At 35.4% G+C, this 17,166-nt stretch overlaps 1 protein-coding gene across 5 annotated transcripts in view; it reads left to right on the plus strand.

Annotated features, from left to right (window-relative positions):
- LOC116812285 (connector enhancer of kinase suppressor of ras 2) overlaps nucleotides 1-17,166 on the plus strand; it is a 173,123-nt gene that overhangs the window by 153,570 nt on the left and 2,387 nt on the right. For 4 of the 5 annotated variants that reach the window (XM_058441493.1, XM_032757989.2, XM_058441495.1 and 1 more), the window contains one exon: nucleotides 13,814-14,010. In XM_058441493.1, coding sequence (XP_058297476.1) covers nucleotides 13,814-14,010 — 197 coding nt within the window. Of the gene's footprint in view, nucleotides 1-6,532; nucleotides 10,800-13,813; nucleotides 14,011-17,166 lie in introns of those variants that run through there. The other variant, XR_009214309.1, reaches the window with a different exon arrangement.

Here is a 17,166-nt window from a genome sequence, read left to right on the forward strand (position 1 = left end):
AGTACTGCCATCTTGATTTTGGGAGGATTACTGTTATTTTTATTAGAAGAATATCATCCAGTATTAGCTCCAGTATCATGTCATTCCTCATGATTAAATTAGGTAATAAAAGAGGTACTGACTTGTAAAAGTAAGTGAAATATTAAATTCTTTTCAAGAAGAATACAACAGATAGTTCTGTTTGTGTGTGGAGGAGTGCTGACAGCAGAATAAGAAAAGAATTAATTCTTATGCTAAAAATCTAAAGACATTATTTCCTCCCATACTGTAACATTCTTTATGATTGTAGAAGCCTGAAATAAACTTCTGCTTACTCTTTCTAACTGAACTTGCAATATTATAAAGATGGTGATATTGATTTTCCTCCTTAAATAACTTCTAAATGTTAATGCTTTGTTAATAACCTCCTTGGCACACCAGTCTGAAATTTGATCTAAAATAAATGTATGTGTGTGTATATATATGTATATATAAATACATGTATATGTGTATATATATATGTATGTATAAATGTGTGTATATATATGTATATACACACACACACACACATATTTATTTTAGATCAAATTTTCAAGACTTAGGAAGGTGTGCCATTGGTTGCTTCCTAAAGAAGCTGAGCAGTAAAAGTATAATTTGCATAGCATTAAAATTTACTGACCACAGATGAAGTTAGCTGATCAGCATCATGGCAGAAGTATGTAAGGGCAAAGTCCTTTGTTTACTTGGAGTGGGTTCTGATGAAGTGAACATACTAAATGTATCTCCATAACCCCAACTCCCCAGGTACACGTACCCTTACCTATTATTTCACCAGAATATCAATTTGGAAAATTCAAGTCGAGTGTGATGGACAAATTAAATAGCTTGGGTAGTAGACGTATAATCAGTGTTCTGAAGACATTTTTACCACCCAGTCATATAAGTGAACCAAGATTCAGATAAGGTTGGAACTACTTTTCAGAGTACTTATCAGGTAGGAAAGAGAATGTCCTAATAGGGTTTGAAGGACCAAAAAGAACCTATTAAAGGAAATAGGCAAGAAAACTATGTTGATAAAGTTGATCCCAATTTGCCTTTTCATTTTGGCAGACCAGATATAGTCACAAATGAAGTGTTGAATGACTCACTTGCTCACCAGACTGGCAGTTCTCATCACTGAGTTACTTCACATTGATTATCATCCAGGCTGAATAAAATCTAATTACGTCCTTTTAATACAAACATACAAGGTGGTGGTAGAAAATCCACATAAATCTAAAACCTGCACTGTTCATCTCTAAAGTATTTGAGAGTTAAAAAAAAAAAGTCTATTTTCTGTAGGGGGTTCATGTCTCAGACTTCAGCTATGTTATCTCTATAGCTATTTCAACTGGAACCAAGAACTTTAAGGAGATTATTTTAAATTAAGTCATTATTCATCAAAAAATGGATTTCAAAAGCAACCCAATCTGCCAGTAGCTTGCTGTCCACCTACATTGCTGAAAGAAAACCTTACCCAGGAATGGTTATTTTTACTAAAGTTGTCTCATTGGAGTTTAATGTGATTCTTTTATTAATAACCTCAAAATAACATCTCCTGAAATATTTAAAAATATGGATGGATTAGGATGGAGGAGTCAAATATCAAGTCAAATAAAGTAGATAATTCTTAACTATAAAATTTTAAGATAGAAGTGGGAAGGAGGTATACAACTATATCATAATCTTTTTGAGGTGAGACTGTTGTCTTTGTATATTTATTCCTAACATTTGATATTTTATATATATATATATATATATATATATATATATATATATATACACACACCCATAGGCACCCATTGAACCTTTACTGAACAATATATTTCTATAAAAATTAATTATTCCCGTTTTCCATTTTAAAATCTGAATGGGGACATTTGCAATGACAGTATCATGTGTCAAAATTCCATAGTACATTTTCCTGAAATATCTACAGACACTTCATTGAAAATAAACTGGTTGTAAATTAAAATAACATGTTAAGTACTTCTGTAACTATTAAATGTGAAAGATGTCTTCAGTTATTTCGTAAAAACTTCACTTAAAGGGTACTTCAGATCTGCCTTAATTTCAGATAGTGGTTTTTAATGCAGATTTTAGAAAGTCAGCATGTGTGATAGACTCATGGATAAGTAATTAAGTCATAAATGGCACTCTAAGGTCATAATATAACAGTAGGTACATTAAGATGAAATACTACTTTCATAAGGAAATACTCCATGTCTTGTGATTTATACACACAGGATAGAATTGTGATTTGGGAATTTAGAGGAACACTCAAATTATCTGGAAACAGTATTTTCTTACCTGTTTTGCCTATGGCTTAGGTTCATCAAATATTTTATTTGACCTGGAATTGTGAATTAAAGAACTCCATAAGTGCTGTAAGTATAAACACAAACTATTATTATCTTTCCCTAGTTACTTTATTTAGAAAAATAATACTTTATCATGAAAATTTTGCTTCACATTCATAAAAATATTTTCCAACTCCTTCTCCCTATGGTATTAAAAAATAAACAAATGAAATCTTTAATATCCAGTCTTTTTGAAGTCAACCTTTTATGAGAAAATAGGCCCTCAAAAGTTGGACAGATAATACTCAAACCACAATTAACAAGTCTCTGTTTTGGTCTGAACATTCTGAACCAAAGTATGAGCCCACTCTCTCCAATACTTACATAGAGAAAAGTAATTATCACTATCATTTCATGGTGTTAGATATCCTTGTTTTTGAAAAAGAAAAACTTAAATCTAAACACATACATTTAGAAGAAGGGTAGGCTGCAGATAACTATGTTAAGTAAATAAGGTTTTTCAAAATAAACACAAAACAGTTCTACTCTCCCAGGAGTAGAATTGTGTTACTCTTGATAGACTTGAATATCTGCTATTGATGACCTTTGTTATCCACAAGTAGCTTAAGACAAGCAGTCTTTGGCTTTGCCCTTAAATTTGCCCTCAAGCATGCTGATTATGGAACTGAGTGAAATAGAATTGAGTTCTGTCTTAGAACTCAAACAGAATTAGGAATCTTTGTAAGTGCTCATCTAGCTTAAATACTTTCATTTTAAAATATTTTCTTCTCTTTCATTCATTAAAGAAAATATTTATTTTCACCTGTTTTATATTTAGCCTTAATCATTTTCTTGAAGATGTTCGTACCTCTACCCTTATCCCCTCTATAATCTAATCCTCCTCAGGCATTTGATTGAAGTATCATCAGCTATTTTTAGCAGGTCACTAATAGAAGCCAGATTATATTTCTAAAACTAAAACTTATGTTTCCAGATTTTCTATTTCTGCTTATTATTTGGGCGGTCAAGTTTTGTTTGGGGCAATGTTTAAATTCATAAAGCAAAAAGAGAAAGAAACATCCTCCTCAAGATTTCCTATGCAAATTCAATCTGTGTCTCAAGGAACTTGCATGGACATGGAATCTCACTGGAATAAGTCATTCTACACATAATTCAACACGGCATTCCATCTGGGTTCATCATTCAAACCTCCAGGAGTATAGTAACAGCGAAACAAGATCTGTTTCTTCTTAAACTAAGCTGGTGGCCTCACAATTAGAAGTTTCAGTGATGAGTAGTAGCTTAATAAATATTTATTAAATAATACGCCAAACAGAAGCATTACTGATTTTCTTTGTGGTATCATAGATATGTTGCTGTCATTTCAAAATGTAATTGGCTAAAAGCTTGGTAAATAGTGAAATTGATTTTAACAGCAGCAGTAGGGAATATTTTTATAGTTAGAATAACAGCCAAAAGAAAACAAAATAATCAAGAGTTATATAATTTATGTTTTTTCTGCCTTCTATTGTTTTTTCCATAGAGATGGGGTCTCGCTATGTTGCCCAGGCTGGTCTCAAGCTGCTGGCCTCAAGTGATCCTCCTGTCTCGGCCTCCCAAAGTGCTGGGATTACAGGCATGAGCCACTGTGCCCAGCATGCCTTTTTCTAAAGAACATGCAATTTCCATTTGTTCTTTTAGAAAAGTGGAATAAAATTAGTCTGTATAATAATTTTAACTGGTTTGCCTATTTCGACTTTGTGTCAGGATAAATGAAGTTGTCCACTACAAAGGAGAAGGGTAATAATTGGGAACTGAACACAAAGAAAGAGAAAGCCCAGTGAAAACCTAAAGGGAGAGAAAAGGAAAGAGTGTTGAGAATCAGAATGGGACTTGTAAAAAGTTAAAGACACATAAACATGAGATTCACAGAAGTCCAAGATAGAAGGACAGTATCTTGAAGTAGGTTTTTATGTTTTAGAGATTTCCTTAGATTAGCCATATACGGGCAGCCCTTTGTGCACTTGCTTCTGACCCACCTGGCTCATCAGTACACTTATACTTAAGATTCATAATGCACATGCCAAGACATATAGTGGAGTTGAGTGTAGGAGTGCTGTTGTAGTTGTTTGTTTGCCTCAAATATAAATAGGTACTATTTAACACTACATAAAAAGTATAGTTCTAAAAAATTTATTTAAAATTTACCAAGACCTCTTTCATTTTGCCATAATCTCAGTAGACCAAGATATTTCCATCCGATTCCTCAGCAAAAATCCTGAAATTGTTTAAGCTGTGTGATACAATGTCAGACTGGTGATGGGATTAAAAATAAAATGCTATGTGAAGTCCCCAAACTCAGGGCTTCTGACTTAGAAACCACTTGTATATGCAGTGCAAAAATTGGTGTTACTCCAACCAGCCCTTAGCCAGTGTGACTGACCTAAAGCAAGAGGTCTCAAACTGTAGTGGGCACAAGAATCACCTGGATTGCTTGTTTAAAATGCAGATTCCTGAGTTCCATACCCAGAAATTCTGATTCAGTAGATGAAGTGTAGGGCCCAGAAATCTGTGTTTAACAAGCAACTCCACCCCGACCCTGAGATTCAGTAGTCACTGGTACTGTGACCACTAGTAGTTGAAGAGATACCGTGCCCTAGGGAGTTATCTTCTCTTATGCCAACATACACTAACTGGTAGCTAGTTGTAGCCATTTTGAAATAGTACTTCTCCCTCCACCATCCTTTAGGAGCTAAACTGAGGAGATGTTTCCAGTCTCTTGCAATAGAATTCAGCAATTGTGACTTGATTACCAGGGATCTAGTTCAGTTTAGTATGGGTTAAGTGGGCATTAAGGAGTGTGTACTAGAAATTAAAAGGTTCATGTAACCTTATCTCTGTGGGGAAACAAAGGATGTGTTCAAAATAACTTCAAAATGTTTGAATTGCTTAGACAAATTAAGAACAGTTTAAACTTAGAAATGACCTTGTGCCCAAGGTTGGATTCCCTCTGATTTTGCTGTGTGAAATTCCATGACCTTGTGAAACAAAGTGGTAGAAGCTAAAGCTAGCATTCCAGTATTATAATATTCTAAAAACTGAGGTATTGTGTTTTGTTTCATTTGACCTATATATGAAGATTATTCAGTTCACACCATTTCTGCAAAAAGAGTGTAATGTTACAGACAAAAATTAGTTCTGCTGATTTCTGAACTATGCTATATCTTGTTTGCTAGATATCAGTGTTATAGGCAAGATGTGTCCCTCCCCATTTTCTAAGGGAGGACATAATGAACAACATGCGTTCTCTATTCTCTCTCCCAACTTGTTCCTTCTTTTCTCAGTATGACTCAAAAGATACTACAAGATATTGCAGATAAAAATATGCACTAGGCTAGAGATTTAAAATATTGCTGGTTTGTTCCTGCTGACAGTATTTATTAGATTCCTCAAGATCCAAAATAAAATGACCTAAAAGAGGGTACAGTTTATTTTATCCAAATTGTTATTAGTTTCTCAGGTCATTCAGAAACATCCATCTCTTCCAGTTTCTTAACTCCTTGGCATGTGGCTTATGCTCAGGTGTAAAGTCACCCTTTCATCACATTGACTCTGTTTTAGCTTTTCATTTCTTGGCATTTTGTGTTGTTAAGCATGTGACCTCCTCACTGGAGCAATACTAGCTGGGCTATTCCACTGTCTCACCGATTAGGACATGGTAGCATATATATCAGGTTAATCAAATACCCTTCTGGTCAGAAGACTAGAGAGGTCTTCTTCATGCTTCTTGATTGGATGAATTTGAGGAAAGATCTCGTATAGAAATTTCAATTTTCTCAAAAGAAACGGTAATTTTACATGTATATGGAGAATATTTTAACATAAACTATTCTGATTAAAATTATAGATGTACATATACAAGTATAGTGGTGGGAAAATATTTTTCTGCACTGTGTGTTATTGTGTATATTTGGGAGATTAACATTTCCAAACAACCAAGTTTAAAGCAAAAGGTGTCCCATTTATGGCCAAGTAGACTTGCATGCCAACAGAAAGACATTGTATTAAAACCATATGCAATTCTAGCCATATTTTTCTACTTTCTCTTCATGGGTATTGCATGATGGTATTTCTAATACAAATACTAATATGCTTTGGAAATAATGGCACTCGCAGGTCTTTCATCATATTGTATCACTGCTTTATCATATTAGGCTAATACACTGCGAGAGTTGGTAGAACCTCTCCATGCCAAATCGGATCCACTTCTGTTGGCACTCAACCCATTGGACTCACAGATTGATAAGCTAATGTTTAGAGAATTTAGATCGGAGAGAGTCGGTACGGCGCAGACTCAACATCAACCTCTTGCAAGCAACTAAAATGGCCTCGTCCTTGCTGTTTATAACAGAAAACAGACTTGTAAAAAGCTTAGATCATCAAGTGTTTTGGATTGGGGGCCTCCCAAAGGGATATAAGAGGGGCAGGCCACTCTTAAGAAGAATTCGAGCTTTCTACATTGGGACTAGCATAAGATCAAAGCCAATCAAGATGGAGCACAGTAACAGAAAACTGCGGTTTCTATGGGAGAACAGAAGGGGAAAGGGTCTTAACTGGGAAAGGGCTCTGTGTGGTAACACCTCAGTTGTGTTCTCCTGACACCAGGAAAAGAGAGGGATCAGCTTCAATAACTAGAAAATTCTGGCTGTTTAATGGACTCTTTGGTGGCCTCTTTAAGGCAAAGCAGAGAAAGCAAATTATGTATTAAGTGTATTTTGCATTTTTAAAACTTGACGTGCTGTATTGTACTAAATTAAGTGTAATCTATTAAGGCAAGGTATACACAATTTGCTTTGAAACTTATTATGTTTATTCTATTATAAAGTGTATTCAGGTGCAACACAGAGACTGCTTTCGGTGACATTAATGAAGAAAATTTCTCATGCCAGGCTTTATTGTAGAATCTTCAGCTAAAATCCTAACTTTCTCCTTATTTCTTGGCACTTGTACACAAGTGGTGTTGCCTCTTAGGGCAGGCATGAGCTATTCTTTTCTGTAAAATATTTTGAATCTGTAGGCTGTGGGTTTCATTTTTGAAAAGTATTTTGTCTGGATGTCTTTCAAACTAGCTTCAGATATTATTTAATACTATGTAACTGGGTCCCCTATGGCTCAATCAGTATTGCTTATTTTTCTTCTGTAGTGGATGTGAAATTTCCTTTAGTTGGATAAGATACACTGTAATAATTTTAATGCTAATTAATGGATATTTCATACTGTGCAATGAACAGATAATTTAACACTGTATTTTGAAATGTTTTTTTCTTCCTGTCACCGCAGTGTGTGGTATTGCATAATGTGAATACCTGTAAAAACATAAATTACTTAAAAATAAAAATATGACCAATTGGTATCAGATCTTTTCAGATAGCTAAATAATTTGCTAAGTATGCCTGATAGTAAATATCTTTCTAAAAAGAAGTAATCAGTGCTTCTTTCTCACAAATGGAATTTGTGTCTGTGAATAAAATCACATTGATCTGCCTTACAATTGCCTCTGTGCTCTAACCATTTTAATGTGTTTTTTAAAATATATATATATACATATATATATAAAATGATGGTTCTGGTATATAGAAATCCATCAAAAAGCATTTTATTGGCATTTAATATTTATGGGATTGCCTTGGGTCATTCTCCCTGTTTAAGTCATAGTAAAATTTTGTGATCTAGAGAATTTGGTTTTTTTTTTTTCCATTAAGGAATATAGTGACTCCACATTAATTTTCAAAAATAATCATCTCTTAGCTTTGGTTTTAAACTGTCTCCTTTATGAATTCCTGCCTGAGAGCCAGCACTTTGACTTCCATATTCCTAGTGGTTAAATTCTGTGGGTAAACCTAAACTGTCATTTATATTTTTGATTGTCCTTCAAAGAACCTTCTCTTCTTTGGGGCAATAAATCAATGCTAAGGACACCAAGATTTTGCCATCTGAACTACTTGTCGTAAATACTGTAGTGCCCTGAAAATTCAACCACTGTCATGTATTTTTATCATTAAACTGCATAATTTAACAGAAATTACATGTTCAGAGAAAGAAGCATAGAATAAACTTTAGCTCTATCTCTTTTGTCACATCTTTATGGAGCAAGATTTAGTAGTGTTGTAAGGAAGGAATTGACAGACACAAGTACTTGATTTCAGTGAAGCACATTATCATTATTACAAGGATGGGCTTTACATGTTCTTTAAAAATACACGTAGCAAATGTTGGTGGAGTCACTCAAACTGTTCTTTTAAGAGAAGGGTTTTTTTCTCACTAAAATAGACTTCTTTACTCAGAGAAATTATTTCCCAATAGTAATGTTTGTGTATTGTTACTTTGCCTAAAAGAAAATAAATAACTTACCCCTAAATATGAAACAAATGATTACAGACGGAGGACTAAAAGCCAGCTTTTAAAATCTTATGCTTTTTTTTTTTGATATAACAAACTGCCTTCCCCAAACCCAGTTTTATAATGCTAGGCATAGCTGATTGACTTACATAAAAGCATGAATTAAGAGAGCTAGTATTTAATTACAAACATTCAAATTATAGTATAAACCCCTGAATACTTAATCATCCTTATCATAAAACCTCCAAAGACATTAAGTCCATTAAAAGTTTGTCACCTTACATATAAATAAGCTATTCATAATGGCTTGCTAGTAAATTCATATTCATAGAAAATATTCGGGTGTTCTCAATGCAAATGTTAATTGCCTTTTGTGACAAGAATAGTGTTTCACATACTTGATATCATTAGCTTGGAAGCCTCAAAGCACTCTGCAGCTGTACAAGAATGAATGTCTCTCAAATCTGACTATGTCCAGTCTTCTCTACCATTTGTGATTTAGTCTTTCCCAACCTTCTGGGCTCATTACACAGCTGTATTGCAGAAGGAACAACTGTTTCCACAAGGATATCATTGTCCAATTTTACAAGATCACAGATCCCTTCCTACATATGTACCAGAACTCATTATCCATCATTGGCTTCATTCTTCAAGAGCCCAATTGGTTTACTTATTTGTTTTGTTTTCATTTTTTATGCTCCTTCAACACTGTCATTGCAGGGATGGGAAAATGGGGCGGATACTAGAGTAAAATTTTAGGTTGCCAAGTTTCATGAACAATATTATACAATAGACTATCCTAATAATTACACAGTCACCTGTTAGGGAACCCTCTTTGGAGTAGTTCATATATAAAGTAAAGAAAACCATCACTCTGTTTGAATGTGTTGGGTTGCATGAGGCACTGTGCCAGGTAGAAGAAGTGTAAATGCAAATATGAGTGGGACAAATTCTACTCGTGGAAAAGTCACAGTCTAAGTCTCTGAAGTAGGGCACACAAGGGTCCATTAAGGTACAGGAAGAAAAAACATTGGAATTTTTCCTTGGGTTTTATCTCTCATCCTTTTGAATTTCTTTTTGTGTATGTTTTATAACTTCTATCTATTACTGTAGAGTAATACATGTATATAAGTTTCTGTTCGATAAAACAGAAGTTTTTTAACTAATAAGTGTGTGCAATCAGAAAAAGTTTGGAAACCACTGAGCCTGAATGTAAGAAATACGTCAACCAAAGACTTTTTGGTATTCGAGAAATGCATTATTATCTTCTAATAAGCAATTTGCAAGAGATTCCAACAAAATGGTATTTTTCATTAGCTATTCTTTTCTTTGGGCTTTCATTTATCACTTACTACCTAGAGGTCATAGGCAACCTGAAAAAGACAAATAATGATGCTCACTACATTCCTAGATTCACAATATTTCATAGTGGAGCAGAATATAAAAGGGACAATAAAGAGGATCTTCTTTCACCCCATCAAGTATGACACAGCCATAAATGACCCTCCCTCGGCACAGAATACAAGTTAATTCATCAATAACTTAATTATGATCCTCGAATCCATCAATCAATGAAATTTTATGTAGGAAAGAAAATTTTATATGCACTCTTTGCTTCAATAAAATTGGAATTCAAAAGTGTGTAATCTGACACAGGACTAATTTACATGTTGTAAACGTAAATATAATTTGGGGGGAAATTTATTTCTGCATAGGCCCAGATTTCCTGAATAAATTAGATACAGATTAAAATTTCATTACAGCAGTGATACAGTTACTCATTAGGAATCACAGAAAGTTCCGATATATGTCCTGTGATTTGAATGTGGTCTCTACACTTTGCCAACTTTCAGAAAACATTCATTCAAATTGCAAAAGAGCTGGTTTTCAGCCAGTGTTCCAGTGGCTGAACTGGCACATTGAAAGAAAGTCAATCAGGAAGCAGACCTCACCAAGTGCTTGCCTCCTCTTCCAAAGCAAGCCTCTTCTAAAGGAAGAAAAATCAAGGGTTGAAAAAAGAGAGAAGCCTGAAGAGAAGTGAGAAGGAGATGAAGAAGAGGGCAAAAAGAGAAGAAAATAAAGGTGCTTTCATATTTTCAGTTGCAACAGTAGCCCCAATTGACTTAATTGGTATTCATCTGAGAAAAATCAAGGAAACCAATTGAAAATTATAAAAGAAAATAAAGGTCTGTTTTTGTCTTGAATGTTGAGTTCTGTGTTGTTTTGACTGTTGAGCACAGTGAATCAGATTTATAATGTGACTCTGCCCCTCACCAACAGCCCTTTTGAAAATAAAAAGACTCTTTGTCTAGTGTTAAAATGTTAAGTAATTGGTGGCATTTTGTGGTAGCCTGGCATCGCAGTCCCTCGTCCTTACTCATCCCACTACTGTGTCTTGTGTAGTGTATGTGTATGATGTGTAGGGGATGGGGGGCAGGGGGTGGCTTATTATCTCTGATAGGAGCCACACTATCCCATTACTATACTTGGAAATGTTTCTGTGTTCCATCTCATTGTGATTGCTTGTTCAAGTGTGCTGCCCAGAGATAAATCCATACTCAATTCTTTTTACAGCTGTCAAACCAGATTCTTTGTAGAATTATGTTGTCTTTTGATTGAATGCTTTTCTCCCCCGTAAGAGCAAGCAGGGGAGAAACTTTCAGTTTTTATTGTTTAATACCTATGTATGTCATTTTATATATTGAATCTTCATTCATCCTTCTTAAAGTAAAACTACATTGAAATTTTATAAAATCAGTCATCTGCCCCAGTATTTCACAAGCTTTAAGAACTGAGGGAAAACTGGGTCAAAATGTTTTTTTAAACAAAATATATGCACCCTTCTACAATGTTAGGTAATATGGAGGAAGGTTCTTTTAAAATAAAAATTACTATGTAAAAATACTCTGCTTCCCTTAAATCCTAAAACTAAAATCGGAATCCCTTTTTCCTTCACCTTCTTTCTAGAACCGAAAAACTAATAATACATTAGGCCACCTGATACCTTAACTACTATAATTCACATCTGTTAGGCCTCGCATTTTCTACCCCACCCTCTACTCTATGAAATTACATCTGGCTTTAGATGCAGTATTGCCTTGAGGAAAAAAAGAATGCGATAACTACTATATAATTCCTCAGGGTTCTTTCCTGGCCTGTGATTTTATGAAATAGACTTATGCTGTTTAAATGTGTCCTTGTTTTTACAACTCCATTTAGTTATTTTAAATGATCATATGATTTTGTGCCTTCCTCAAGCCAAATCATTCTCAGTTAAGATTCCCTATCTTGCTTCCATTTTGTTCGTAACCCACAAAGCAGTTTCTCCTTTTTACAGTCTTCCATCCCCCATCCCTCAAAATCCTCTAGGTGTTGAATATATTCAGCGATGGGCCAACAGAGAATTTAAAAGCTGTTATTTAAAGAGATTTTTGTATTTTTAGATTATAGTTCTAACTTAGATATTTGGTTAAGAAGTTAAAATTTATCACAGAGGACTTAGTGATAGCATGTGCTGATGATAACAAGGAATTTTCTAATAGAAGGACTCAATGACTATACCTACCATTAGTTGTTAACTTCAGTAGCAGAGCCAAAAGATGAATGTGGAATTTAAACAAAGCTACTTTTTAATCCTAAAAATGACCTTTTTAGGTTAAGGTACTGTACATTTTGGGCTTTTTGATAGTTTTAGATACAGTCATTTTGAAAAGTTTTTTGAATGCTGCATTTTAAGGGAGTCTCACATTGATTGGCATCTACTGCTAAATACACATTTCAAAAGACAACTGAAAAAAATTTGCAGTATAGAATTCTTGTTAAAATCTTGGATTCTGGGGTCAGACTGCCCACAAGGAATTCTAGCTCCACCACTTACTAAGTGTGACTTTGAGCAAGATACTGCCCTGCTATAAATGAAGATAAAATAGATCTGCTCTTAGTATTGTTGTGAGGATTAAATGAGATCATAAAGATTAAGCATTTACCTTGCTGCCTGGCACATCTAAATGTTAAATGGTATCATTACCAATTAAGGAATCTTTTTTTGAAACCGTCAGAAAGCCTAAAATATTCACATGGACCATTGTGGAATGAACAACATTCCATATTTACTCTTTGGGCCAATATGATTACTTAAATATGATTCTGGCTATCTATTTAAAAAAAGATGATATAGCCCTACTCCAATCTACCACTCCAAGCAAAATCCTAGTTCATCTTTGTTTATCATTGTTGAGAAAGATACGACATTAGTGTTCAGGCAATTAAAAAACAAGATGGGAGTTTTATTTGTTCAGCTATGTCTAAGATCCTTATTGAGCCAGTCTCTCATTTTTTTCTCAAAAATATTTAACTGGAGTATTTTCTCCTCAGGTCTTACAAATACTAAGTAGCTTCTCTTAGCACATGCCATATTTCCCCTCTATATTTGCATATAAACATATTCCCATATTTCATTTTAATTAAAATATTGATAATTTATGATCAGTTACTATATTTACAATGTACAAGGCATTACTATGGCAGTCACATGAAACCTAATAATCCTCTATGGCACAATTGGAAGATTTTTACAATCAAATATACTCCATTGAATGCCATTCAATCTTATGAAATCTGGAAAAATGTAAAAATCAGTTCATTCAGTATTGCTAAACCAGGCGAGCTCTATTAATCAGCATTTCTATGCTTATCAGCATAATGATAAGGGACATTTATTAATGTTTTAAAATATAATGTGCAGGATTGTTTCCATGTTGTGTGCCTTTTGTATTCTAATTCTTTGAACTTGCTGGACTCAAGATATATATGGCAATTTGCTATCAAGAGTATATTTGGTTAATCAAATAATCCTATTGTTTGATCATTCTAAAACAATTAGCTGCCTGTACCTAATGTTACCCAATATAACTAGCAGCTGTGGGTTTTTGTTGTTGTTTTTTAATATAATAGTGTTTTCATAGTCATTCATTATCCTGTTTTTCAGATAGTTTTGATATTTTAATAAATTTTCCGTGTGTCAAATAACTTCATTGCAATGAATTCATTTCTCTGTCTTTCTCTCTCTCTATCTTTTTTTTTTTTGGACATTGCAGGTGAAAGTAGAGAAGAAAAGTTAGGAGACTCATTGCAAGATTTATACAGGGCACTGGAGCAGGCCAGTCTGTCACCACTAGGAGAACATCGTATTTCAACCAAGATGGAATACAAGCTATCATTTATAAAAAGATGTAATGATCCTGTAATGAATGAAAAACTACACCGGCTGAGAATTCTCAAAAGCACTTTAAAGGTAAGACAAGAAATGGAAGGACAAATTTCTTTGAAGAGATTCATTCTTAAAGTGGATTACCAGATACTGTAGGTTAAGAAATACAAATTGGGGGCTGGGGAGAAGAAGAGGTAAGCAGTAAGAACTTGAAGCTGAGCTGTTTCTATGTCATAATAAGTATATTGGTAAAGAGAAGATCTTAACTTTTCATTAACATCTCAAAGCACTGATTAAATGTTATTTTACTCAGTTCTAGGAGAAAACAGGATGTGATTTAAATTGTTTTCTAAAAATGTAGGGCTGGTGTTATTCCTCAGTCTTAGATTTTCTAAGATAAAAATACCATGTAGTGTAATTATTAGCATTACTAAAAGAACACAGCATGCATGCAGAATGCAATAGTGGGTGCTAAAAGAGTTTGAGATATTTCGTGATTTTTTCCTGCATGAACTACAGTGCATTTGGGATGAAGCCATGGTGATTTGTGTTCCATGTAGAAATTTTATAATTGTTCTGTTTATGTTATCAGTTCCCAACTTACATATTACCCTCCTATTATACATTTCTGTAAGTGTTTACATTGCCTCCAGTCTCCTTATTATATGCCCCCAGGTTGGGGAGGAGGTGATGAGGACAGGAGAGCAGAGAGGCAGGAAGTGGGAAAAGGAGGCAGATAAGTGAGCCCTGCTCACTGTGTGAGGGAGTGTGTGGGGGAGATTGAAGGAGAGGGCCCACCGCACAAGCCACCTGAGCAGGCCCTGTGCCCTTGTAAAACAAAAACAGAAGACATTTATGCAGCCAACAAACATGAAAAAAAGCTCATCATCACTGGTCATTAGAGAAATGCAAATCAAAACCACAATGAGATACCATCTCATGCCAGTTAGAATGGCGATCATTAAAAAGTCAGGAAACAACAGATACTGGAGAGGATGTGGAGAAATAGGAACACTTTTACATTGTTGGTGGGAGTGTAAATTAGTTCAACCATTGTGGAATACAGTGTGGCAATTCCTCAAGGATCTAGAACTAGAAATACCATTTGACCCAGCAATCCCATTACTGGGTATATACCCAAAGGATTATAAATCATTCTACTATAAAGACACATGTACATGTATGTTTATTGTGGCACTGTTCACAATAGCAAAGACTTGGAACCAACCCAAATGCCCATCAATGATAGACTGGATAAAGAAAATGTGGCACATATACACCATGGAATACTATGCAGCCATAAAAAAGGATGAGTTCATGCCCTTTGCAGGGACATAAATGAAGCTGGAAACCATCATCCTCAGCAAACTAACACAAGAACAGAAACCCAAACACCGCATGTTCTCACTCATAAGTGGGAGGTGAACAGTGAGAACACATGGACACAGGGAGGGCAACATCACACACTGGGGCCTGTCAGGGGGTGGGGGGCTAGGGGAGGGATAACATTAGGAGAACTACCTAATGTAGACGATGGGTTGATGGGTGCAGCAAACCACCATGGCACGTGTATACGTATGTAACAAACCTACACGTTCTACACATGTATCCCAGACTTAAAGTATAATTTAAAAAAAAAAAAAAAACAGAAAAGAACTATCATACAGAGTATGTGCTGTAGTAATTTCAGGAAACAAAAGGTCAAAGGGCTCCTTTGGGAAATATTTCAGATCCATAGCTTGCTGCTGAGGTTTTGTAATTTTGAAATATAGGTGAGTACCAAAGAGATAGACAAACTAGAAAATGACCTGAAAAAATTTCAGATAGCAAGCAGCAAAGTTTTCAGACTCCATTAGCTTTTAATTGGTAGTCATGCAAATACTACTGCAAATCCAGGGGACAATTTAATGGACTTTTGGGAAGAGCAGAATTTTTAGAGAGTGCTGTAATAGTTGTAAGAATAGTTCCAGTGACTAATCCTACTCCAAAGATATCATCACCCTCCCACCTTATAGAGCCTCTCCACTTCCCCCATTCAATTCTAAACTGCCTGGCTTAGAAGGCAGGCAGGCATTTTGAAGCAGGTTAGATTCATGGATCTTAAAGACCTGTTTCTCTCCTTCTATCTCACAGCCCCTTTTCCCTGTCTTTTATGCTCTGTAGAGTCCCCCAAGGTATTTTCTTCCAGTGACAAAATATATGGCTACTGCCAATGTTCAGTTCACTAAGTATTGATGAATCACCAGGTACATGAATGCTCCACTCGATTCTCTGGGGCCAAGAAAGATAACGAAAAGTCACTGTAAAAAATGTCCCTCATTGGTACAAATGAACTACAGAACCCTATGCTTTTTGGCATGGAAAATTAATAGGGAATGAATTCCTTCATTAGGGAAGCATAGTTGGCCAAGCAACCCTGGATGTGTCTATTTCCTGGAATTTTAACAGTCCACCTCACCAAGCACAGATCTCAGATCCCACCACAGGCAACTCACAACATCCTCAGTCCCAGCCCTCTTCCATATTCTGGTCTGTGAGGCCAGACCAACTTCTTAACCACCTTACTGTTTTCTTTGCCTCCCAACTCTGGCTGGCCCAGAGGTGTATGCCTTACTTCCTGCAGAACATTTTCTACACTTCTCTAAGCTTTACTTGGGTCCCTAAAAGGCAGGGCTGAGCTGCTCAGACTTTCTTAACCCCTACTTCTCCATCCCACCTTCCACCTGGGAAATTCTCATCTTCCCCAGGTGATAGTTTTAACTTGGTGAGTTATGCCAAAATGAAGCTCAGTCTTCAGCTGAGACCCACCTTCCAACATGGAAGGGAGAGCCGTTCTCCATTACAGGACCCCAGTGCTGCAGAAAGGGAGCCATAACATTCACACAGCAAGAAATATGTATTTGTGGTAACAGGGGGGGCCATGCTCAGTCTCATTCAAGTATGAGAAGCTTACCATAAAGCAGGAGAGAGAGAACACATGCAAAAGTAACTCAAGAAATAGAATATGACAAATGTACTCAGTGGCAGTGATGGAGTAGTAAAGGGGCATAAATGAGGGAGAAAACTTTTCTGAATGTTTAAGCACAGCTTGAAGAAATGAGAGGCTTTTGAACTGGATCTTAAAGAACGAAAAAGGTTTCCATAGCAGAGATGGGCAAAAGGACAGGCAAAGAGAAAAGGCAAACCACACAGTGGGCAAAAGGAGGCATTCCTCAGGTGTAGAAAAAAGTACACTAGGAC

The sequence above is a fragment of the Hylobates moloch genome, unplaced genomic scaffold (genome assembly GCF_009828535.3).
Source record: "Hylobates moloch isolate HMO894 unplaced genomic scaffold, HMol_V3 SCAFFOLD_7, whole genome shotgun sequence".
Taxonomy (NCBI): domain Eukaryota; kingdom Metazoa; phylum Chordata; class Mammalia; order Primates; family Hylobatidae; genus Hylobates; species Hylobates moloch.